The sequence below is a fragment of the Rhododendron vialii genome, chromosome 4a, assembly GCF_030253575.1.
Source record: "Rhododendron vialii isolate Sample 1 chromosome 4a, ASM3025357v1".
Classification (NCBI taxonomy): Eukaryota; Viridiplantae; Streptophyta; class Magnoliopsida; order Ericales; family Ericaceae; genus Rhododendron; species Rhododendron vialii.
In genome coordinates this window covers 12371557-12398684 of record NC_080560.1, presented here as the reverse complement: position 1 = coordinate 12398684, position 27128 = coordinate 12371557, and the positions used below count along the sequence as shown (strand labels likewise).

Below are 27128 nucleotides of genomic sequence, written 5' to 3'. Positions count from 1 at the left end.
TTGGGTACATGAAGAATAGATCATTGGGTTTGGAGTTTAAGTTGGGTTTTGGAGTTTCAACTAGTGGCTTACGATTATCTTAGTTTCGGTTCTTTTTTTTTCTTAGGTGGGCTTAGATTGTTAGAGAATTATACTTGAAACTATAGTTAGTGATAATCTTGCTCTATGAATATTCTTGGCTCAGGATAGGCTCGATTTGCGTTGTTCGATTGCATTACTTTTGGACCCAGGTGAGTGGTTAAGCATGTTACGTATTTGCGAACTTCCCCGTATCCCTTAAATTATTGTTTTAGAAAATTAATGATTGAAATTGGGAACATGAATTTGTTTTATTTGGTTCTTGAAATTGGCATGCGGATTGGTGAAACTATTTGTTGATCGAATAATCTTTTGGCAAGAACTTTGTGGATATTGTTGGGAACATATTTTGGAAAGTCCAGGGAAATTAATTCTCTGTGTGCGGGTGACTCTGGCCATTAGAGAACAGACCGGGTTAGGCCGGTGACTCTAATGCTGAACGGCTTTTTTTTGCCGGGTCGTTTTTTGGGAAAAGTTCCACGGGCTGCCTTCTCGTGGTAACCCTAAGATTCGATATTGGATCCAATTTTGAGATATTTATTCACTGACACTTGGTACTATTGATTTTGGTTGTGGTTCCCTATTGTTGTTGGAGATTGGATTGAGAACACTATTAAGATTTATCGGATGAATCATTTATTGGATTAATTGATTATTTTATTATTCACCTTTATGCCAAATTTATATTGACATGGTAAATTATTTTGATTCCTGTTTCAGAACTTTATTCGAATATATATGCTTTGCTACTCACTGAGCTCGTCAGCTGACGGATTTATTCCAACTTCTTTTTCAGGCAAGTTGGGCAGTTAGGAGGACTCTGGCTGTATCTCGGGGTGTTCTTTTGTTTGACCTCCTTAGGATGTCTCATCATAATTTAATATTTTAGTTATCGCTTCCGCAATTGAAACATTTTGTCAGGTGTTTGGATCTTTTTGAGATTGTTTGATTCATGGGATGTTTGGGACCCATGCTTATGATTGGGATTTATTTAATAACAAAAAATATCTATTGATCGATGACTTATTTTATTTTAGGTTGCGTGTTCCATGAGTTGGCTTTGTAGTTCACGGCCGGTTACTTCTCATTTTGGGGTGTGACACCCGATGCCTAAACGGCTTGCCCAACGCCTCACGCCTTCGCTATTGGGCCTTCCTGGCAGAAGTACCACTGGTCACGGATACTTGAACTTTCTTGGGAATTAGGCTCGTGATCAAAATACGCCTTTTAAGGGCGTTTTACCTGAAACACTTAACAAACTACCTTATAAGTAAAATCACATAAAAACGACGATAATAAATGAAAACGCCACAAGCTAGGGAACTTTTAGTACCACGATCTTACAATCTTACGTGCTAATCACTCAACACCTCGTAGATCTAGAACCCTCCATCTCCATGTTTGCCTTCCTCATCTATAGTCTATCTTTGTGTGTGTGTGTACATTTGTATATGTTGTAAAAGGATGCGATTTTTTTTTGGTCCCAAATCCAACAAATGAAATTTTTTTTTGGAGAAGTAAAAAAACAAATTGCGAAGAAAAACAGTGATTTTGTCATTTAGGTCTTCGACTCTTCGTATTAATCATAATCAATTCAATTTCTCCACCTCTATTCCAAATATAATTTGGGATGAACTCGTCTACGGGTATTGACCATCGGACCATGAGGCCCACTTTCGCGTTCCACACAAGTGATCCGCATTATTTATTAATTTCAAGAAAAAAAATTAGTGGCCTCATGAAAAATCATCTCAACAGGAAAACAACAAGTGCTTGTAGGTCGACAATGTTCAAAGGAAAAAAAATTGGAGGTGGTTTTGCTGGGCGTTCGTGTTTTGCTAGGTGATATTTGTAATTTTTTGCAAAAAAAATTAGTTTCGATAGTAATTTTTCACACTTGGATTCCTCTTATCGAGATGAATCAATCATCCAAAAAAAAAGTTGACGGAAATAAAAAAAATGCAAATATAAACCTTGTAGAAATTAAGTAGGGGCTTTAATATAATACAAATATAAATCTTACGGGTGATATTTGTAATTTATCCAACCAATTTAACTGAAAGAGGCGACGGCGTCAGCTGCAGGGACCTTTTTAACACAAAATTGAAATGTTGGGGATGAAATTGTTACAATTGGTATGTTGGGAATCAAAATGGCATGTGAGTAATACATTGGGGACAAAAATGTCAATAAGCCGGAAGGTATGCAAGTTTGTTTAATTAATTTATAAGCGTTGAAAAAATTGAAGAAAACTTAAGGTAATGGTATTGGAAAATTGCGGACCAAGAAATCAATAGTAATTTATTGGAAGGTGATGTCACGGCTTTGCTGGAAGCATTTCGTCTCATCCTGAGAAAAAATATTGGGGCTTGGTTTTGTGCTTATAATCTGCAGGTATTTTGGTTATTTAGATGGTTTAGGGCATCTCTAATTCATTTTTATTCCTTCAAAATTGAGGATAGATGTGACACATTGAGAGGAGATGTTGTAATTTATTCATTTTTTTTTACCTTTTGTACTTTTTGAAAGAGAGTGACTCACTGTTCTTTTTAGAGTTCAGTTTTCTAAAAGTAAATTTGGTTTTTTAAAATAGAGGACCAAAAATAAATTTAGAGTACAAAATTTCTCCAAATTTTAAAAAGGACAATGTGTTTCAGCTGAGATGTAGTGGTATCAGCGACGATGGTGTGAATATTTGTACACCGGGAAGTAGTGGTATCAGGGTCTGAAAAACTGCTGTGCAACGGCCAATATTCGGCAGTGGCAACACGCCTTTCAATCTGCGCCATCTGACTAATCTCCTCTTCCAAAGTCATCCGACCAAGAAGATCCTCCGCTCGAACTGCCGCTGGCTGCTTCGGGTCTTTGTACTTGACGCCACCGTACTGATCACTGGCCTTTGCCACTGATCCCATTGCGGTGCACGTCCAACATAACAACAGCAGCAGCAACAACAACAATCTAACTGATGAAATCCCAACCATTGTCACTAATGAAGCTACGCTCGATCTGTACTCTTCCTCTTTGGTCGCCGACAAAACGTAGGGATGTGAAACGAAAATTAGACTTTTGAGTTTCAACTTTCAACAACCGCCCAAGTGGCCGTTAACTTCAAAATCTTTAACTGGAGCCAGTGCCAGAGTATGACTGCATTTTTTGAGCGATTGTGAAAAGGATTGTGAATTGACCGATATGGGTGTAAATTTTTTATATCACAAGTATAGCGTGGTGTAGCGGAACTAGAGAACGAAAAAACTGATAGGTAGCAGCCGATAATGAAGCTACATAGCTGCCGTTTATTTAAATCCTAGGTCCACTGCTGAGGAAGCTTGCAAGAGGAGGAGAAAACTAGTACTAGTGATCAGGCTGAGTTCTTATGAATTTAATTTAAATTTTAAATTTTTGTTCTTATTTGAATTTTTTTCACATTTATTAATTTTGTGTTAAACTTTTGTAAGTTATTGATTCGTCTCGACAAGAGGAATAAGAAAAGTAATTTTTTTTTACTTTTACCCAAGAATTTTGAAAAATAACCACTTTTTAGGACAAAAGTATTTTTTTTAGGGAGCCTTGTTGATAAGGACACACTACAAGTTTCAACGTGCAATTAGTCCACCTAAACTTTTCATAGTGGTTCCAGTCCTTATATGGACACACGTTCCAAAAATACCCAGTTTGTGAGATACCAACACTATTTAACTTTTCATAGTGGTTCCAGTCCTTATCTTTTATTGTAAAATACAGCCATAAAATATTTTCGATGAGATAATTTATCTCTTTATTCAGTTTGTGAGATACCAACACTATTTAGCTGAGATACTGTTATCTCTTGCTTTATTTTTGTCGATACACTATATTTTTGGCAAATAGAGTTATCTCTTACTTTATTTGTGAATTGAATTGGCTGAGATATTATTATCTCATCTGTTTTAACAAGAAAAAATAACAGATAACATGTTAAATATTGTGTAATGAAGTATTTGCATATGTTTACATTGTGATATTACTATCTCTTGCTCTATCCCTTGTTGTAAAATACAATCAGAAAATGATTTTGATGAGATAACATTATTTCTCTATTAAGTTTATGAGATACCAACACTATTTATCTGAGATACTGTTATCTCTTGTTCATTTTTGCTGATACACTATATTTCTGGCAGATAGAGTTATCTCTTAGTTTATTTGTGAATTGAATTGGCTGAGATACTATTATCTCATCTATTTTAACAAGAAAAATGACAGAAAACATGTTAAATATTGTGAAATGGAGTTTTCGCATGTGTTTACATTGTGATATTACTATCTCTTGCTTTATCCCTAAGTTTATTTGTGAATTGAATTGGTTGAGATACTATTATCTCATCCGTTTTAACAGTATCTCAACCAATACATTTCATCCAGTAAATTTCACAAAAATTAAAAGAGATAACGCTATCTCAAGAGGAATAACAACTGGAAGAAGAAGAAGAAGAAGAGAATGAGGAGGAAGAAGACGTAAAACAGTTCAGTCTGCAAACAGATACAAAGCAATAGATACATATATCTCAAAAAAGTAGTCTATCTATGAGAACAAAGCAATAGATAATGTTATCTCAACAAAAACAGTCTCAGTATCTATCAGAACAAGGAAATAGATATAATGCTATCTCAGTAAATAAACAAAAATAGAAACAGATAACAGTATCTCAGCAAATACAGTTCCTTGTGATACACATATCTCAGCATCAATAATTTCTGTATCTACCAGAATAAAGCAATAGATAATGTTATCTCAACAAAAAATAATCTCAGTATTTACCAGAATAAAGCAATAGATAACGCTATCTCAGCAAATAAACTCTATAAACGTAAAAATAGAAGAACCCAATAAAAATCAAAACAAATATTGAGACAGAGAAGAACACAACGACAGAGAAACATCACTACAGAGATCACGAACAGAAAAAAACTTCGAAGACAAAGATCGTGATCTTGATTGGGAGAGATCGTCACAAAGGGAAACGAGATCATGATCGCAATACAGAATCGAGATAGTGATCCAGAACTGAGTTGTGATCGCGAGAAAAGAGAGAGAGAGAGAGAGAGAGAGAGAGAGAACTGAGCTGTGATCGCAGGAAGAGAGAGAGAGAGAGAGAGAGAGAGAGAGAGAGGAGCACCAGCGAGTTCGTGATCGTGCTGCTCGAGATCTAAAAACGGTTGGCACGTTGGGTTGAAAAGCAGTAGGGAACAAAATTTAAAAGCAGCAGGGCATTTTGGTATAGAAATGGACTGTAGACCTAATAAATGTTACAATAATGGACCTTCATCACTATTACACATTGGGCTGGACTAAACACCCAAAAACACCTTCAAAACGGACTCTAGCCCAATTTACCGTTTTTTTTATTAGAAAATAGTTATTTCTCAAAATACTTGGGTAAAAGTAAAAAAAATTTACTTTTCCAATTCCTCTCGTCGAGACGAATCAATAAGTCACAAAAGTTTGACACAAAACTAACAAATACGAAAAAAGTTAAATAAGAACAAAATTCCCAAATTTAAATTAAGTTTACAAGGACGTAGCCTAAATATGGTTAATCAGTCATCTTCACGCCGGTTCAGCCATTGTTTTGGATCCAGCTGGGCTCCATCACTGAGTTGTCTAATGCTGGATGGATTTCTAGTCCTAAAATAATGGGTTGCCCCAAGTGAAGGGCTGAGACTGACGTAGCACAATATCGATAAGTCCAGAGTCGAATCTACAGAGACAGTGATATGTGCTGACTAAAAGCTCGGGTTGTTACTGATTAAATTGGCTCTTAGGTAGCCACCCCTTGAAGTTTGATTGAAATTAACCAAAATCTAGAATTGATTGTTCTATTCAAATAATTAAAAGGAGGTACGGTCGTAGGGTTCATAGCACTCGCAATCAGTTCGGATTAATCTGCTTCATTCAGTGTTCTTAAAAACATTCAACTTTAGATTGAAAAAGATACCCCGCAAGATGCGAACCTTTATGGTCGCCGTTTACCCATGCGCAGCAGAGAATGAGTTTTGGACCCCTATTCCCCCGTTCACATGGGCTCCGACAATGCCCGGATTCGTCTACGGGAAGTATTTTTCCAATCTAAAGTCGTTTTTTCCATTGTTTGAAAATAAGAGCAGTGTCCGAACTGGCCACGGTGTGCTAATCACCCCGCGACCCTACCTAAACGATTACTCGCTATGCATTGAACAAGAAACACAAGAAACTCTAATTTGAAACATACTTCTATTACGCGAGATGAAAAATAAATAAGAAATATCAACTAATAAAAACCAACGAATAATTTTTATTCAAAATAAAAATTTAAATGAATTACCGGAGTGCAAATAATTGACCAAAACTTTAAATAACTTGAACGAGAGAAAACTCTCACATCAAAAGTCTCAGAAGCCCCCGTTGATCGTGACCTGCGTCCCTTTTTTCCGTGCTAAACCTCCTCCCTATTGCTGTCTAAAATATTTTACCCTATTCTTCTACTGCCTATCCAAGTCATGGGCCAGGCCTAATTGGACCAAGTCAAAATGATATGTAATGAATAGTAGCCTTTTGGCTCACCATAAAAACATGTATAACTTCTAACCATGGGCCCACCATTTAAATATAAGTCCAAGTCCAAGTCTTAATTTCTTCTTACAGTGAGAGTCTAACTCTTTGGCTCCATCTCCTTGGTACTCATGCTCGTTAATTTCAGTGCTAATATCTCTCGACTCCATATTGCAATTTAGATCTTCCAATGGATTGAACTCAAATGACCAAACTTCGAACACCATTCAATATTCCAATTTTTGCACTTTTTTTTTATTTTTATCAAACTCTCCAAATACCAACAACACAAAAATTAAGTATTAAACTCCGAATAATAATATAAATGGGACTTAATAAAGATAAATTAGAAGACGCTAATGTGAATATTTACGTGCTTATCATCCAAACCACCGTGGACCGTGGTACATGCATGTGCTGGTCCTAGCTTAGAGACATATTATATAGTTTCCAGTAGAATTTTTCACTCTTGTTTATAATTGTCACGGTTAGAAAAAGTACTAATTGACAGGGAACTTGCTTTGGTGCACTGATTGCATCTAAAATACTCCCTCCTCCGTCCTTACATAAGTATTCGGCGCACAAATTTAAGCTTTACAAAAGATGCATATTTTTTATTAAAAAATCTAAATGTTTTTCACAATCTAATAGAACTCATTGCTATCTATTCATTTGTGAAAAAAAATTGATTTTTTTAACCAAACAAATGCATTTTTTTAAAGGTTTAGATTTGCGCGTCGAATACTTATTTAGGAACGGAGGGAGTATAACTATAGCATGCATTATAAAGAAACTAAGACTAACATGCTAAAAGCATCAACCTATTAAATATGGTAACGTAGTATTAGAAAATATTATGTTCACATCCCCTTTTAAATTCAAGTAGATCTACCAACTTGAGTTCAAAAAAATCAAGAGAAATCAGAAGCAGTCAAGAACCGGGAGTCAGGAGAGGCCAGGAAGAAAATAAAAAAAACAAAGAGTTAGGAGAAAACAAAGAGAAGCCAAGAGCAAGAGCTGAGAGAAACCAAGAGCTAGGACAAAACTAGGAGAAGCCAGGTGCGAGAATGAGGAACCAGGAGAAGTCAAGAAAAAACTAAAGAAAACCAAAAACAACCATGAGTGAGAGAAGCCAGGAAAAAGCTAAAGAAAACCAAAAAACTGTCATGAGCGAGAGAAGCCATAACAGTAGAAAATCGAGATGAAATCCAAGTGTCCGTCGGACGATAGTGTGGATTAGCCGCCCGCCGAAGAGCGAATATCCCACAGGACTTAGTGATAGGTGCGTAAATGTTCATATTAGCGCCCCTTAATTTATCTTTGTTAAATCTCATTTATATTATTATTTGAAGTTTTATGCTTTTATTCTTGTATTGGTATCTGAAAGATTTGATAAAAAAAGCACAAAGTTAAAAATATTAAATGATGTTCGAAGCGGACCATTGGAAGGTTATATGGAGTCAAGAGCTTTAGTCCACGTGCATCACTGGGGAAAATGAATTGCAATTGCATTGATTGGGCCCAATGTTTATTAGTTGATGACTCAATGGTGGGCCAAACTTAATATAGAGTACGGCTGAAAAAGGAAAACAAGAAAAAAGAGCTTTTCAAGTGGTACAAGGCTGGGCCACTATTATAAAAGGAAGAAAAGGGGTTTCAGGAAAGAATGTTGGATGGAAGAAACAGGGATGCCCACGCACGCGGACTATTCTCATGGACGAAGAACAGAACGAGGAACGGGGGGCTGGGAGGTTTTTATGTTCCGAATATATTATTTAGTTTCTTCCGAATTTTTTTTCCCTTTAAGTTATTTCAAGTTTTGTTCAATTATTCGCACTTCGATAATTCTTTTTAATTTTAGTTCTTTATAAAAGTTGTTCGTTAGTTCTTGTTTAGCTTAGATCTTGTATTTATTTTATATCCCGAGCAATAGAAGTATATTTCAAATTAGGGTTTATTTCAATTTTTGCTTGATAATGAGTGAGTAGTCGTCGGGGTAGGATCGCAGGGTGATTAGCATGCCGTGATCAGTTTGGGCACTGCTTCTATTTTCAAAACAATGAAAAAATATTTAAGATTGGAAAAAATACTTCCCGCGGACGAACTCAGGCATCGTTGGAGCCCATGTGAACGGGAGAATGGGGGTCCAAAACTCATTGTCCACTGCGCATGGGTAAACAGCGACCATAGGGTTTCGCATCTTGCGGGGTATCTTTTTCAATCTTAAGTTGAACATTTTTAAGAACACCGAATGGAGCAGATTAATCCGGACTGGTTGTGAGTGCTATGAACCCTACGACCGTACCTCTCTTTTAAATATTTGAAAAGAACAATCAATTTTTAGATTTTAGTTAATCTCAATTAATCGATAAGGGGCGGCTATCTAAGAGCCAGTTTAATCAGTAACAACCCGAGTTTTAGTTAACACACATTACCGTATCTGTGGATTCGACTCCGGACTTACCGGGTATTATGCTACGTCGGTCTCCGTCCTACGCTTGGGGCAATCCATTAATTTAGGATTAGAAAATCCGTCAAGAACCTAGATATTATGGTTTTAGTGCCATGTTAGAAACTATGATACCATGTTAAGAAAGTGAATTAACATAATATTTCTTAATTACTATTATGTTAACAGTCATGCTTCTAATTTCAGTTGTACAAAAATACTCCATCCATTTCAATTTAAATGTCTCATACAATTATTCTTGCATTTTTAAATCCTAAAAAGATATACTTCTACACATTTTTTTGGAGTTTGAAATGTACGAAATCTAGACATTGAAATTGGGACAGAATGATTGGTTTCTAGGCGTAATTTTTTAAAAGACGTTTTATAGTTTATAAGAACATCCTATTGTAATAAGCAAAACGGTGTGGATAAGCAAACTTAACAATAATACTCAAAAAACACTCTACATTATAATAAGCAAAGTAACAAGTCTTTTAGCAAATAACCGAATTCCACTCATTCCATAACCAAACTTAACAACTTTTACCAATAATCAAAACTCAAAAACTCAAAAATTAAAAACTAAAAAACACTCCACATTGGAATCGTCTCATCAAGACGAATAATTTGATGTAGTAGAGTGTGTGATTGGAACTCGTTTGCGGTTGGATATATGTGCATTGTGTATTGTGGGGGATTTTTTTTTATTATGGATGCAAAAATAACCAATGTGAAAGTAGAGGTTGTTAAATTTGATTATAAACTAAATGGATAATCAAATGCTGACGTGATACATTTTGGTTATTGGTTATGATTATTTCCATTGCGGATGAGCATTATTTGTTGGTGTCTATAACTGCAGAGAGTGTGCAAGAGAGAGAGAGAGAGAGACCCACCGCGAAAACGCTGACCACACCACCCCTAGACCCGTATTCCCAGTTCCTAACCATGGATCAGGCACCATTGCCGTTTGTTTACCGAGTGGAGTGGATGTCGTGACCACTCCGGTGAACCTCCAAACTCTGCACGTTTGTTGTCACTTTGATAAACCGCCAGGCGAGGTGGAGTTACAACACCATCTGAGCCTAAATGTGGAACAAAAAACCAATGGAACCCCTAGAACTAGGGGAGGGGTGGATATCCTCGGAGGAGGAGGAACTACCAATCTTTAGCTATCAAATGGAGATTCTTATCTGGAATTGCATGTAGAGGGGCTGCTAACTTCCGACGTCATTTTCGTGAGTTGGTTCGTCGTTGAAATCCTGTTTTAATTTAGTGGTTATTCTTGAAACCCGTCTTGGGGGCTCGATCTCTTGCTCAACGGGCAAGTGAGAATCTGGGTTTTGATAAGGTTGTGTGTGTGTGTGGGGGGGGGGGGGGGGGGGGGGTTGAATTCCACTTTCGGATCTGCTTTTTCCTTCGACTTGTACGGCGTGGATGGATAAAGATGATCTTGATACCTGCAAACCGGAGGGTGGTGTACCTCCGGGAAGAAACTCCGACGATCTAGTTAGTTGATGGAGAACAGAGAGGAAATGAGTGATTTCTTACTTTCTTAAGAAGTTGCTCTTTTTCTTCTTAGAAAGAAAGAACCAGAGAGAGTGAGAAAGAGAGAGATCTATATTTATAGGCAAAACCTTGGAGTGTCAAACAAGCCTTTTCGCTTCTTCCACGTGCTTCGTACTGTCAGTCTGACGTCACGTGTCAGATTCATTAATGAATCCCCCCTTCGAGGTTTACAGAGCCACATTAGTCAATGTCAGAGATGTCATATCGGAGGAAAACGTCGCTTTGTACTGACACAGCTGATCGTTGACTGATCGTAAACGAGCCTCATGAATGTCGAGATTGGCGGTCTCCGAACGAACGCTATTCTCGAACGTTTCGACACCGAAAAACATCAATTAGTCATTTACCGAGTAACAGTGGAAAAAGCCGAACGATAAAGAACAGAACGTAGCATCACCGAGCGTTAACCAAACCAAGAGCACAACAGGAAGATATCGTTCGGGGATGGAGGCAAGGATACGCAATCGTTCGGTGAACAGTGTAAGTGAAGTTCATCGACAGAAATGGCCTTATGGATGTGTAGAAAATACCAAATGGGGGGCTGATTCTTCATACTACTCGATCCTTACGAACCTTGATTATTTCGGCCCACTACAATAGCCCCTCAACTTCCTCTTCACACACTCTGATGGGAAGGGGAAGTTGAATATAGAGGCCGAAAGAAATTTCATGCTAGAAACATCCTGAGCTTAACACCGACCGCGCAGTTTTCTGAGAAACGGCCAAGCATTAAATGCTTCTGTAACCGCCGTTTTCAAGTTATGCCACGTGTTGCACATCTATTTGCGGGGGATATGGCACGTCTAATCATATGCCACCTGTCAGACATCGAACGGATTGTCAGACTCCTGCTCAAATCCTACGATGACGATCCCCCGTCGCTTCGAATTCCGCTCCTAGGTATAAAAACAGCGGGAGGGGAGAGAAAATCACTTTTCCTTTCTCTCCTCAATCGTTTCAGTTTGCTAGAATGCCGTTCCTCATCCAAACCATTCGAGAGTTGAGGATTTTCTGAAGTTTTATCTCAGAGTTTCTCTCGATTTCCAGGTATTAATCGATTCTCCATATGTTTCTTTGCATTTCAGTTGTTTTCGAACAAGTTTTGGCGCAAGAATGGGAGTTTTAGACTTCGTTTTGCCTGTAATGAACAGTTCCCACTGTATAAATAGCAGTCCCAAGTTGAACATGTTCATATGTTCTTCCGAACGTCTTCACATCTTCAAATGAAGTTCTTCCGAGCGTGAAGACATCTTAAAATGATGTTCTTCCAAACGCACGACACAAACGACAAGATGAAATACCGAACCAAAGGTCAAAGGGACCATATCCCGACCGATGACTACAATCTACGCTCGGAGGGTACTTAACCTGACGAAAACAAATGCTCGGAAATTCCAAAACAAAAACACCGAACATAGGCACATTTTTAGGGTTTTCCACCACGCATGTAGCTAATGGTCTAACTTTCCCTTGCACTTTCGTTAGGTCTGGCATCCTCGGAATCATTGTCGGTGGAAGAGACTTCTCGTTTGGAAGACCTGACAGAGTCAGAAAGCCTAGATAGTCAGGCTGAAGAGTTAATCAGAAATTTCGGTCGAAACTACCAGGGCAGGAACCATGTCAAATCCCTTGAACATTCCTCCCTTGCAAGCGCTCGGTCCTGATCCAAATATCATTGAGATTGAGGACGACTCGGCGAACAGAAATCCGAAAGTTCAAGAGAGCGCGGAGATCGCCGAGGACGAAACCAAGGATGACGCCGCCGAAGACGAAGATGCGGAAGATGAAGCAGAAGTTGAAGCTGAGAACGAGGCAGCAGAGATATCTTCAAGCCGAGCGGCCATTGAGGGTGGCGCCGAGTCTTCTTCGAAGCCAATAAGAAAGAGGAGGAAAATTATCCCCGTGGACCCCGACTTAATACCAGATTGGTCGGGGAGGGAACCGTGCCCTTATTGGCAATGCTTCCGAAATGAAAAGAACTTCAAACTTTTTCGAGATGTATATAGAATCCCAAACGACGTTGTCGTTTCTCGAGTTAAGGGCCTTCGGATTCAATATAGCGACGAGCACGTTACCGTTCCGTTAATGGCAATCACCGAAGGTGGCCTTCGTTTTCCGATGCATATAGTCTTGAGGGAGCTGCTTTTTACCTTCCAACTTACCCCCTGCCAACTAAGTGTCAACACATTCTGGTTGGTCCACTCGATCATAAAACTTGCCGAGGCAAAGCTTTTTAACCTCGAACTACACCATATATTCGAAAATTATATGATGTCCCGAAACTTGAAGTACTTGCGCTACTATTTGTGTAGCCGAAAGAAAAAACCTAAACTTGTGGTCGGGGGTATGTATGACTCTGAAAAGTGGGCTTCAGACTACGTAGAAATCCGAGGCAACTTTATGTACGGGGCCGGGGACTATGGGAGGTTTGAGGTGCCCAAATACAGAAATGAGCCGAGTAAGAATAGAAATTATTATTATTTAAGGATGTATTATTGCCCTTGCATGATCATTTATGATTACTACTATGTTTATGCAGATTCGTCGAAGATCAACCGTGCACTATTGAAAAGGTGCAGAGACCAACCGAGTCTTGCTTCTGCGATACTATCAATCCCCGAGGTCGAAAGAGACGCTCCGGCCCTCCTCAAGTACAAACCAACATATCAGGGCTTTATTCGGCAGAAAACAACTCCAATCGTCGTAATCGAACAACCCGAGGTAAAGGAGGAGGAAGAGGAAGAAAAAGAGGAGGTCCTTCAAGACTCATTTGGTGAGATTCCAGACATCCTTCTCCCAAGTCTTCATAGACCTCTCCGAGGAAGGTTGAGAGTTCTTCGAGCAGAGGACACTGACGAAGAAGAAGAAAGGAAGAAAAAGACGAAGAAAAAGAAGAAGAACCTGAAATCATGCCGCCGAAGGACATAATTGTTGAACTTGAGAGGAGGAAGAGGAAGAGGCGGGAAGAAGAAAAGGCCAAGGCATCTGCGAAGTCCGGATCTTTGGTCGGAGTGCCAGCAGACAAAATTGTCCGCCCCCACAGCTCTAAGGTGCCTCATCCTCCTACCAGTAAGAGACCTCAACTCACATCGGTTCAAACGAAGGATTATTCGAAGGATACACCTTCCGAGAAGAGGCAAAAGACTGCCACAATAGGCTTGTCCCGAGAGGTTGACGCTGAAAAAGGGAAAAAAAATTTCAAACTCGGTACAGCCATGGTGCCCTCTTTTTGTCACACTAGAGAAAAGACAGATAACCGTCGAGGACAGCCTCGCTACCGACCCATCTATCGCCAGGACACTCTTCCATGGTTTGGCTCTTCTGAAGGATATCACACTTCCAGATTCGCTTAAGTCGGCAATCGATGATCATTATTATTACTCGGGCCGGGTTTGTTTTTATTTTCTTCATTGTTTTTGTGTTGTTTGTTTGTTTGTTTTTTTTAAAAGAAGTTTTATTCGTTGGCGTTTGTAACTTGAAAACTGTCGATGTAGGCCATGCAATCCTTGATACGCGCACAGCTGTACATTGGTGATGTCGATAAACGGACCAGGGTGCAGCAACAGCTGGCCGAGCGATACAAGAAACAACTTGATAATTCGGAGCTGGAGCGGGTGAAGCTATCTGAGCGGGACGACATGGTTCAGCAGCTGCAAGGAGCCATCGAGCAAGCGCGTGAAGAGGGTAAGAAGGAAATGGAGAGGGAGATGAAAAAGGAGATAGAGGCTGAGAGAAAAAAACTTTTGACGAGGTGTACACACAAGGTTATAAGAAAGCCGGAGAGGATATGGTCGATCAGGTGGAAAAAGCTGAGGGGATTTTTCGGCAGCAGCAGCATGCAGAGAGCTACACGCTAGGGTACGGTAAGGCTGTAGATGATGCAAGGGTAGCTGCTGACGATGCAAGAAGGATTACGATTGAAGTCCTCCCACTCATCGGCTCGGAATCCACTGCCGGAGATCAAGAAGAGACGCCCGACGTGGAGACTGATGCCAATGCTGCCCCTGATACGGCTGGCGAGGCCTATATACCCGACTCAACCACTTCCCCCGAAGCTTAGGAACTCTTTAACTTTGAACAGTATTTCTTTTTGGTTTGTAATATGAGGACAGCACTGAACTGTTAACCACTGCTAGGTCTCCGTTTTTATTTTTATTTTTTATGACTTTGTTGACTATTTGGGAATCATTTGAGAATTTGGAATGTTAAATTTTCCAAGTCCTTTCGCTCGTTATTTTGTTCCGTATGACGTGATGAAGTGTGTAGCTTGCACGGTTAGGCGATAACGTTTACCCATAGCCGCCGATAACATTTACCCATAGCTGCCCCCTTCCTTGGTGGAACTAGGGTATAAGGGAATAGTTGCAACGAGGTATGAAAAAGGTGGGTAAACGAGAAAAAATAAACGCAGACTGAGGGTTGGTGCTTCTCGTCGCAACCTAACCTCTTAGAAAGGTTCACACCCCAAGCGTAGGGCTAGGTCGTTGAAAGCATAATAACCGGTAAGACCGGAATCGTTCCCACAGAGAAATCTTCTTTAGCGAATTTGGATTAGATGTTGCGTAGAGAGTTGTGGCGTTCAAGCGGCCAACTTTGGTTTTTGATTGAATGACGATATTAAAACTTGGAATTAAACTAGATTAGAAATGGTCGAGTCAAAGGGATTGATTTACCCATGACTTAGCCATCAAACGGTTTCTTCATCTAACTCAAGAGTGGACCGAAACCGTCCGGATTCCACTAGAAGAATTAAAAGCTGAAGACTACTTATAACTTAACTCAAAGCCCTAATTCAAATTGAACTCATTTAACGCAAGTGAGAGACGAAAAAAGATCGTTCGCACGCGTAGGATTATCAAGCTCGTAGCACAAGGCGATAGACTTCATTGATCAAAGAAGCCACCAATCCCCATGATCAAAACTAGAAATCATGGGTTTAATTCATTCAAAACCTTGAGATTAAGCTAAAGTTAAGAGAAACCATTTAATGGACTAATTCATAGGGTGAACCTCACCCTATGACCGAACCGATTAACTACTCACTCATAATAAAAAGACTAGAAAGCATGCTAAGAAAGGTAAACGTGATTAACCAATAGAAACGAAAATAAACTTGATTTATATAGAGATCTATACAATAGCTACAACATTAATAAACGAGAATTTAACATAAGACAATTACCTTAAGGAGTTCTTGAAGGAAACACAAACAAAAGCTTGAAAGACTAACAATGGAGTCCTAGGAAGAAAGAAAAGACTTAGGCCTAAAAAAACTAACTAATGGCCATCTATTCCATAAATGGCATACAAGACTATTTATAGGCCTTACAAAATCAGCCTTACAATTGACAAAAAGGCCCCCAAAATATCCCAAAAACATACTAGAAGTAGAAACTTTCCATTAATGGAAGGTTGAAATGTTCAGCACAAAAAGCTGCTGGCCGAAGGGCATTGGTACCAATACCTAAAAAATGAGGTATTGGTACCAATCCAACTGTCTTCTAATTTGGCATGATGGTACCAATACCTAAAAAATGAGGTATTGGTACCTCTGTGTGAAAACAGCAGAACAGGGTCAGCTTGGGCCATCATGCCTTGTCGTGCCCCGACGGCCTTCCGATGCTTCATTACATGATCAACGGGACTTGGCGGAGGTATGCCTTATGGCCTTGGAGTCTCGGATACCTTCGAGGGCCATCCTCGATGCATTAGGCTCGCTTGAACCACTTTGGCACGTTCCTTGCCAACCTTGACCTCCGGCCAATCTCCGAGGCTTCTTGTGACACCATTAGGCTTTGGTGACAATGAGATGAGTACCGGCGGGCATTTGGACACTTGGTTCATCCCGGAACGTTTATTGGCATCAAAACTGCCTTATTAGCACGTTTTACCTGAAATACACAAAAAGGTACCTTACGTGCAATATCGCATAAAAACGACAATATATATGTACAAACACAACATACTAGAGGACTTAAGCACCAAGAATATGCATTATTGGGTGCTTATCAGTTGGGAAGAATACCGAGGGCTACGAGGAATTCGCCCGTAACGAGAGAAATACCTTGGGCTCCAGGAATTCGCCCATAACGAGTGAAATGCCGAGGGCTACGAAGAATTTTCCCATAACGAGTGAAATGCTGAGGGCTACGAAGAATTAGCCCATTACGAGTGAAATACCGAGGGCTACGAAGAATTTGCCCATTACGAGTGAAATGCCTAGGAGAATAAACAGAACAAGCAAAGTTAATATTTAACGGCCGGCCTGAAGGTTTACAGTAGGAAATGCAAAAAGAAACAAAAGAAAAGAAAAACAAACAAAAGGGATGGTCAAGGAACACCGATCAACCATGGAACTTCCGCAATTTCTGAGCGTTCCACGGATTAGCAATCGGGGTTCCGTCCATTTCTTCCAACTTATAAATGCCATGGCCGATTTTCAGAGCCAACCTGTACGGGCCTTCATAAGGATCCTTGAGTTTCGTGAGTCGATCTGCCTCGGTAACCATCCGTAACACAAGGTCACCGACGTTAAATGGCCTTGGCCGAACGTTTTTGTTATAGCCCCAGGCGACCTCCTGCTGATAGGTGGCGTGCCTCAAGTTGGCATTGTCGCGGAGTTCCTCGGCAAAAACGAGCTCCGATCCGACCTGAGCGGCATTATCCTCAAAGTTGAAATCCTTGGATCGCGGAGTGGGAAGCAACGTTTCGAGGGGGAGGACAGCCTCCATGCCATACGCCATCGAAAAAGGAGTCCGCGCAGTCGACCGACGGGGGGTAGTTCGATAAGCCCAGAGTACATGAGAAAGCTCTTCCACCCATTTTCTAAGCTTCGCATCTAATCGTCGCTTAAGCCCCCGTGTGATGGTTTTATTGGATGCCTCGGCTTGACCGTTACCTTGCGGATAGGCCACCGAGGAGTTTTGGATACGAATGCCAAATTTTTTGTAGAAAACCTTGATGGCCGTGGCGACGAACTGAGAGCCGTTATCAGACAAAATAGCATAAGGGACGCCGAAGTGAGAGATAATGTTTTTCCAAATGAAGCTTTGTACGTCGCTGGCCTTTGTGTGGACCAAGGGGACAGCTTCGACCCATTTGGTATAAAGATCGGTAGCAGTGAGCATGTATTCAAATCCCTCGAGCGCCTTAGGCATTTTACCAACAATGTCGAAGGCCCAGACGGCAAACGGCCAGGGACTAGAAATCACCTTCAAGGGGAAGGCCGGCTTGTGAATAAGTGACGCTTGTTTCTGACATCGAACACATTTCTTGACATATTCCTCAGATTGCTTGTGCATCTTCGACCACCAATACCCCTGAGTCAACGCTCGATAAGCGAGACATCGTCCGCCCGAGTGTGCACCACAGCTACCAGCGTGAAGCTCCTCTAACATGCTCGGTACTTGGTCTTCATGAACAACTTGAAGGTCGGGACCCGTAAATGTACGTCGATACAAAACGTCGTGCGTTCCGAGGTAATAATTCGCGGCTTGGCAGCGAACCTTATGGGCCTTCTTCTTGTTCAGAGGAAGAGTTTGGGCCTTCAGATAGGCTATGACGGGATCCATGCGGCTAGGGCCAAGTAATACGACCAATATCATCAGGTTTCCAGCTGGTTCAATGCTCGGAGAATCCACGGCAACGAAAATTAGGGTTCGGCAACCAGACGATTTATAAACCGAAGCGAGACCAGCGAGGGCATCTACGTGCGAATTGTGTTCCCGAGGAATCAATTCTACTTCGATGTGGCCAAAACGACGAAAAAGAGCTAAGACGCAGCTAACGTAGGCATTCATATGACCGTCTTTCGCCTGATAATCATCGTTGAGATGACCGATGACCAACTGGGAATCACAAAATATATGAACGGAGTCAGCCCCCAGCCGAAGAGATAACATCAAGCCCGCGATAAGGGCCTCATACTCAGCTTCGTTATTCGTGGCCGCGAAGCCAATAGAGACCACGCTCTCATGCACAGTACCGACGGGCGAAACTAGAACGATTCCAGCCCCAGCTCCGTGGACATTCGCGGCACCGTCCACATTCAGACGCCAAGCATCACCAGAGAATACTTTCCACTCCCGTTTGGGGCGTTTGTTCCCTATGGTAAACCGGGCGCGGGCGGCGTCGAATCTTGGTTCGGTAGTATCATTGGTGACTTCGGTATCGGCGAGCCGTTGATTTTCTTCGGCTTGCAGAAGAAGGTTGGCTTCGTCCTGAAGGCCAGGTGTCAGCTCGGCGAAGAAATCAGCTAAAGCTTGGCCTTTCACCGAGGTCCGTGGTTCGAACGTAATGTCATAATTGGCCAGATCTTGAGAGAACTTAAGAATTCGGCTAGAGGAATCTGATTTCCGAAGGACAGCTTTCAAAGGGTACTCGGTAAGAACCACGATCCGGTGGGTCTGGAAATATGGAAGGAGGCTTGTTTTAGACGAGACAAGGGCCAAGACGAGCTTCTCCATTGGCGAGTATCTTGTTTGGGAATCAGTCATTGTTTTACTAGAATAGTAGATAGGCTGATGGATGACTCCCTCTTTTCGAACAAGAACCAAACTGGTCGCGTGATTTGAGACGGCCAGATAGAGGAACAGATCTTTGTCGCCGACAGGAGTAACGAGGAGTGGAGCCCGAGAGAGATATGCCTTTAAATGTCATAGGGATTGTTCGCAATCTTCCGTCCAAATAAAGCCCCGCCTACCGGTTTTCATGGCTTGAAAGAACGGTCGACAAATATCCCTAGATCGACGGATGAAACGGTGTAAGGCGGCAAGCATTCTGGTTAGCCGCTGGATTTCTTTGATCGTTGTTGGTGCACGAAGGTTCTGTACAGCGCTAAGTTGCTTTGGATCGGCTTCGATACCGCTGCGTTTGACAATTAATCCGAGGAACCTCCCAGAACTGACGCCGAATGCGCATTTCTCGGCATTCAGGCGGAGCTTGTATTTCAACAAAACGTCAAAGGTTCGACCCAAATCATCCAGGTGATCTCGACTAAATCTGCTTTTGACTACCATATCGTCGATGTAAGCCTCCATCGTCTTACCAATTTGTTTGCCAAAGAGCCGCGTAATGGTTCTCTGATAGGTTGCCCACGCGTTTTTGAGGCCGAACGGGACGACTTTATAGCAGTAAATTCCCCGAGGTGTGATGAAAGCGGTTTTTTCCTGGTCGTCCGGATGCATCGCAATCTGATGATAACCACGGTAGGCATTTAGGAAACTGAGACGCTCGTAGCCTGTAGTAGTATCAACCATCTGTTGGATTCGGGGTAATGGGAACCGAACCATCGGGCAATCGTCGTTTAGATTCGTATAGTCCACACAAACTCTCAACTTGCCATTCTTCTTCGGGATGACGACTGTGTTGGCCAACTAGGTCGGGTAGAGGACTTCTCTAATAGCTCCGGCTGCGAGCAGCTGTTCCACTTCCTTTACTACTGCCTCCACATGCAATGGTGACGAACGTCGCACTTTCTGAATGACCGGTTTTCGAGTAGGATCAACGTTCAAGGAATGTGAGGCAACCGATGGATCCAGTCCCGGCATTTCGCTTGGACTCCAAGCGAATACCTCGATGCGTTTCAAAAGAAATTCGAACATCTCAATACGTTCCAAAGGGTTCAAGGAGCTTTCGATCGGAAAATACCGACTCCCATCACTGTTAATAGCCATTTTAATCAATTCCTCGGTTGAACGTTCTTCGGCTGGAATTCCAACATCTCCGAGTACTGGGATATCAATCACGTCAACGCGTTGCACCTCAAGGCACTTCGTGCTCTGTACGACGGTACTCATGTAACATTTTCTCGATTGAAGTTGGTCCCCCCGGAGGCTCTCTTGCTGACCATTCCAGCCGATGAACTTCATAACTTGATGGAGGGTGGAGGCCATGGTCTTCATGTTGTGGAGCCAACTTCGACCGAGAATTACATTGTACGGGCTTGGTGAACTAACTACAACGAACTCCACGTCAACTACTCGGGATCCGGCATGAACGGACAGTGTGATCAAACCGAGGGGCCATACAGGAGCGCCGGTGAAACTGACGAGCGGTGAGGTGGCCGGGCGCAATTGGTATGGCTCGAGCCCCAAACGTTTATAGGTGGAGTAGAACATTACCTCAGCTGAACTGCCTTGATCTAGAAATACACGTTGAACGGTGGACCTGTCGATCGAAACAGTAACAACCAAGGCATCCGTGTGGGGTGACTGTATGCCACGGAAGTCGTCCTTAGTGAAAGTCAAGACCCAATCATCATTCGGGTCTTCGAACTTTCGCTTTGATGAAGAGTTTACAGAACATACCTTTCGCTCGGCAATTGCTTTATCGATCTCGATTTTGTATCCTGGCGGCACTTGTTTCGGATTCGAGCCCATGGATTACTCCAACCGTCCTGTCTTCCACCGGGGGAGGGGGTGGAAGTGGAGTATGATGAGTGTCAATCCACTGATTCAAGTGTCCCGCGGCGGCAAGTTCCTCAAGATAACGTTTGAACGGCCCATACCTCGTGGTATAATGTCCGCGCTCATTGTGGAATGAGCAATGATCGGTTCGTGCATTGGCCGTTCCCAATAGCTTAGTCGGCCAGCGAAAGAACGAAAAGTGTCCAATCGTGCTTAAAAGTTGATAGATCGGCACAATGAACACCGTCATCTCAGCAACATATTCGTCAGGCCGAGTGCTTCGTCCCAACCTAACCGTCGAAATAGGTTGAATTACCTCGAGCGTAGGGCTAGGTCATTGTCAGCATAATATCCGGAAGTCCGGAATCGTTCCCACAGAGATGGTCTTTATAGCTTGCTCGGATTTTTAGATGTAAGGGTTTGCGGCGTTAGACGGCCAACTTTTGGTTTTGCTTTGAATGGTGACAAATGCTTTTATGAAAAAGACTAGAGATGAGTTTTAACTGGATTAAACAAGCAGCAAGGCGTTGGAGTTCAAAACGCCCGCAACTTAGGCCGACTAACCATTCTCAACGAAAACACGGTTGAATCACACGGCATAGGCTATCAACCGGAAGATTTTGCTATGAAACCATTAAAGACTAGAAATTAAGTATGAAGAACAAGCGAGCTCTTTTATTCTTTTGGCAAACACGAGACGAGACATAGCTCACGGAACCATATATGCTAGCATATGATCATCGAAGGTTAACATCGACAAATTTTGTTACATAAAAAGCGAACCACGCCCATTTTCCATACCGAACCTCAAGTATTTAGTTGAGAAAGGTAAGATTAACATAAGTCACATGACATTAATCACTCTGTAGCCAAGCCTAATCAACTACTCATGCATATTAACAAGACTAGAAAGCATGCTAGAATTGACAAACATTTTTTAACCAATAGAAACGGAAATAAACTTGATTTTATAAAGGATCCAAAGCATACGAACAACTTTGATACACGAGAAATTAACGTAACGTAAATACCTTAATTGTTCTTGAGAAATTACAACTTGGAAGATTAAGAAGACATTAATGGAGAAAAACTAAAAGTAGTAATGTGCTAGATAAGTAAGAGGGAGAGGGATAGTCCTATTTATACACAAAGGACTTTCTCTCTCCTCAAAAGTCAGGAAAAACCCCAAAAAGTAACCCATAAAAAGAAAGTTTCCATAAGTGAAAAGTCTGAAAAAGCAAGAAAAATATCTTCACGGACAAAAGGTTATCGATAACATTGGGATTGTTATCGATAACATTACTCCAATAGGCACCAAGGCAACAATGTTATCGATAACATTGAACAAAAGTTATCGATCTTGCTTCTGGACAAATTCTGGACCAAAATGGCGAAAAGGTATCGATTACTAGAATAGAGTAATCGATAACTCAGGGTCAAGAGTGCTTGTAGAACAGAAATGGGGCAATGTTATCGATAACTTTACTCTAGTAATCGATAACATTGTGCAGAAATGAAGATCTAGCTTGCTGAACTGGTTGAGCTTCATATAAGACTTTGTCGCAAGGTCCAAGGATTTGGCGGCACCACTTCTTTGGACTCGGGTGGTTGGACACCAATGTACTATCCAAACATCCTTTGGCACGCAGAACCGCCTTAATCGCTCGTTTTACCTGAAAGGCTCAGCAAAACACCTTACGTGCAAAATTTGACTTTAGCGATCAAATGAGCATAGAAACGTTGCAAATTGAAGGATTTGAGCACCCAAGATCTTACAATCTTGTGTGCGTATCACCGAGGCTCTCTTCGCGTCTGTGACCGTAGCTGCTGTTGTGATGTATGTCGCGCTTGTGGCCGTTGTGGAATTGGTGGAGGCTTATCGGTAGCGCTTCCCTGTACACCGCTTTTGACGTTAGCCACTTGTTTCTTTACGGCGGAGTGCCCAATCGGGGGTTTCGTGGAGTCGAACACCGTCGGTTTGGCATGCTCGGTGACTGCCTCCTCGAACATGCAATCCTTCTCAATGATCGTCATGAGCTCACTCATATTCCGTGGCGGATTCTTGGAAAGATCTCGGAACATTGGAGACGAAGGATCCAACCCGTTCATGAAAGATTCCGCCGCCACGGCTTGGTTACAATCTGGAATCAGATTGTAAACCTCCCAATATCGCTCTGTATACATTCGCAGGGTTTCCGCCAGTTTCCTACGCGTGTTGACGAGCATAAAAAGGGTTTTTGGCTGAATATTGCTCGTCACAAATCTCTTGGTAAATTCCAACTCCAGTTCGTCAAAACACGCGATGGATCACGGTTTTAACTAATTATACCACATCATGATTGGCTGCGTAAAGCCGAGAGGAAATTTTTTGCACATTATCGCATCCGATAAATTGTGTAAAGACATTATCTGTCGAAAGTGTGTGACGAACAATACTACGCCTTCCTTTGCTTCATATGGCTTTATCTTCGGCATTGTAAACCAGGCAGGTGGATGATCGGCTAATATGGCGTTGGTGAAGGGGGACGCCTTCGCCTTGCCAAGTTTAGTATCGTCTGTCGGCGACTACCGATGAGTTACTACCCCGCGCAACTCGGGCTCCATAATTCGTGCCCGTTGATGGGGAGGTCGGCCGTATCGCTCATGACGTCGCGCTCCGCCGCCCTCCGAAAGCCCAGGAATATCGTCATTGTCTCTTCGGCCTATCGTGCCACTATCCACAGGTTGATAGACGACGGGCTCGCCCGTGTCTTAATCAAACAGGATAATATTTTCATCCCGTGTATCACGAGCTTCTCTGCGCGGCCCTTGGTTATTGCCTCGAGAGCTCTTTACTTGAGGCCGAAGAATGGACCCCGGGCGGCCATTCTCTTGGGCGGGGGGGGGGGGGGGGGGGTGTAGTTCATGTCCAAATCCAGCCGCCGTCTCAACTCTGGATGCTCCGCCCGGCCCAAGCTGAGGGTAAGGGACGACCCAGAATTCGCTGAGCGGTAACTTCGTGCGGTGGAACCCGAAGACCGGGTCGAACTTGCAGCATGAACGGCACTTTCCAATTGCCGTCACGGGTAACTTGATCAAAGAAAGACTGGTTAGATGTTCGTCGAACTCGAGTTGGAATTTACTTTTCCCGGATGCCCATGTTTCCCATCCCCCTCGTACCCACTCCGATCACAGTCCCATTCTCCTTTCCACCATCCCAAACTCTTCCCCTATTTTCCCTGGACCGTTCCGGTTTGAGTCAGTTTTGGTTTTCGGACCCGTCCATTTATTCGGTCGTAAATGATAGTTGGAGGTCCACATCCCCTTCTTTTGCGCATACTACCAAAGTTTTCTCCAATAAGGTCACTATTTGGAACAAAGAACATTCTGGTAATCTTTTCGTGAAGAAAAGACGCATTCTGGCTAGACTTGTAGTCTTCAAATTGCCATTGATTCCAATCCCAGCCGTACACTTAACTGATTTGGAGAAAAATCTAACTTCTGAGTTGGAAAAATTTTCAATCATGGAAGAAGATTTTTGGGCTTTAAAATCACGGATTAGCTGGTTATGCGACGGTGACCGTTATACTCGGTTTTTTTTCATCTTACTACCGTGAATCACTGCCGCAAATATAAGATCTGCTCTCTTAAAGACCCGACTGGTGTATGGCTTTATGATGCTGATCTAATCCAACAAACCCTCACCTCTCATTTCATTTCCCTGTTCACCACGGATATGATTTGTAGGAAACCTGTCTCTGACCCTCCCTTTCTTTTCCCTCGCATTGAGATGGAGTGTCACCAATCCTTGTGCTCTGTCCCCTTATACGCGCATTGATTTGTAGATCCATTTGTTTAAGATTGAGAGATATTTGTCTCTATAAATCGCATACTGAAAATAAAGGGAAAACATATCAAAATAAAAAAAAGAAAAGCAAGAAAGGTGTGGTGTGGTGTGGGTACTGAAAAGTAAAGTTGGGGACTCGCAATATTTTGACTGACAAATGGTTATTAGTTAGTGCTTGCCGAAAAACTCCGAAATAGTATTCATGAAGGTCATATATAGGATGAGATTGGGATCTTCCATTCGTTATTTTTTTTTTCAATAATACATTGAGGATCGAGTAAATAAATGAAAAATCAAACACATTATTAAAAAGATAATGGAAAGTATCATTGAATTATTGACAAAACAAACCCTACTGTAGAGAGCTGTGGCGCGGTGTCGTTTTGTGTTGTGAAATTTTATTCGACTTGCAAGCGCACGAATCGTATCGAAGTATAGTAATGCAAGAGCAAGGTCGAACCCACAGAGAGTTGTAATTTTTTTCCATAGAAAAATTAAAAAAAAAACTAGACAATATTTCCGAAACAAACGGAAAATGTTTACAAACGGACATCCCACTACAAACGCATATGCTATGTCCGACGTGCACTAGGACTCCCATTGACAATATCATGGTTTAAGACATAACAAGGTGCTCCCATACATTGTTCACATTCACTGGATTCCCATACAAATCTATATAATATGGGAGGGTGATTTATATTTTCCAGCGTTGGATTGGTAATTTTCACCTTAAATCCCTTTCTATACATATCTTCTTTTTGAAATTAAAAAGCCATGCCTTTGATTAAGGAAACAAAACATTCTCGAAATTAGAGACTAATTTCCGAGTACTAACTTTCCTTTCCAGAAATCCATAATTAAGGAAGTTATCTATATAATATGAGAGGGTGGTTTTCAAATCTATATAATATGGGAGGATGGTTTTCAAATCCATAAATTTTGGACCATAGGATCGGTACATATTTTTTCTACGGCTAAGATCTATGGGTAGTAGAGGTAGCGATATATTTAGAAATAATGATACTTTTCTAATAGTTATCAGTCCTCTGATTAAAAAAAAAAAAGGAAAAACAAGCAATTACCCTGATAAAGGAATGGATGGTGATTTAGGCAAATCGTTAAGGGAAGGTCTAGGTCACTGATTTTGCTAAAATGGAAAGGTATTTTCTATTGATTTTAGAAATAATAGTTCCGTGCCAATCATTATTAAAATTGAAATATGGATACATATATCATCCATGATTTATGGAGAGAAACGAAAAGGCAAAAAAGTTTCAGTGGGATGGTTTTCCAAACTGAGAACTCTCGCATGCGAATTGTATACTATTGGCTTCCATTTTTAAAAAGATGCTCAGTTATCAAATTCTTCCTTTTCTGTTAGATTCTCTTTGACATTTTCTTTTCCTTACTGGTATATCAATGTTGGTTTATTAGTTCATCCAATTGAATACTTATCACAACCCTCCCAATCTCATTTGAATTAAAAATCCTTATACGAGAAAGTAGATGTGAAGATTGACAGAAAGTTTTCGCTCCATTATTTGTGGGATAATCTTCTCCATATGAAGGGGAAAAAAATCATATCACGAGTTCTATTTCATTCAGAAAAAAAGTAATGGGCAGCTATTTGTCATGGTGACGACCTTGAGGGAGAGATGGGTAGAGGAGACCGTAATTTTTTTTTTTTTGTGTGTAACTTAAAAACTTATGGGAAATTTATATAAATGATCCTCCTAGTTTCATCCAAATCTCATTTTCGTCCTCCAAGTATCAATTGCAACTCCTTTGACCTTCAAATTTGGTTTTTATACCAAATTGGTCCAATTGATAACTTCTGTGAGCCAAATTGAACGGACAAAATCAGATTGATGGTAGTTCGGACGTTGCAATTCGTACCACGTTGGTCTAATTGATGACGTCTGCCCTCAATCTAATTTTTTCCGTCCAATTTGGCTGACAAACGTTATCAATTGGACCAACTTAGTACGAAAATCAAACTTGGAGGTCAAAAGAGTTACAATTGATACTTGGAGGACGAAAATGAGACTCGCGTGAAACTAGAAGGACCATTTCTATAAATTTTCCAAAACTTATAGGTTTAGTTTGTGTACATTCTAATCTCAGGGGTGTGGTGGAATGAAGAGATGGATGGGTGCCCGTGATGTGGATCTCAAGAAAACATCGACTACCATTGCCGATTTTGCCGAATCAACGCAGGTTCTC

The 27128-nt window shown here is 41.4% G+C and overlaps 2 protein-coding genes across 2 annotated transcripts in view; both read right to left on the bottom strand.

Moving 5' to 3' along the window:
• The window catches only part of LOC131321799 (anthocyanidin 3-O-glucosyltransferase 2-like), a 61484-nt gene that overhangs the window by 19471 nt on the left and 14885 nt on the right, over positions 1–27128 (bottom strand). The gene's annotated exons all lie outside the window — the stretch shown is intronic.
• LOC131323687 (uncharacterized) lies at positions 17015–19165 on the bottom strand. The gene has a single exon (XM_058355533.1). The coding sequence runs from the start codon at positions 19163–19165 to the stop codon at positions 17015–17017; it is 2151 nt and encodes a 716-aa protein (XP_058211516.1).

What these genes read in the sequence shown, in the direction of transcription:
- LOC131323687 (XM_058355533.1), bottom strand. Translation starts at nt 19,165, where the DNA reads ATGACTGATTCCCAAACAAGATACTCGCCAATGGAGAAGCTCGTCTTG.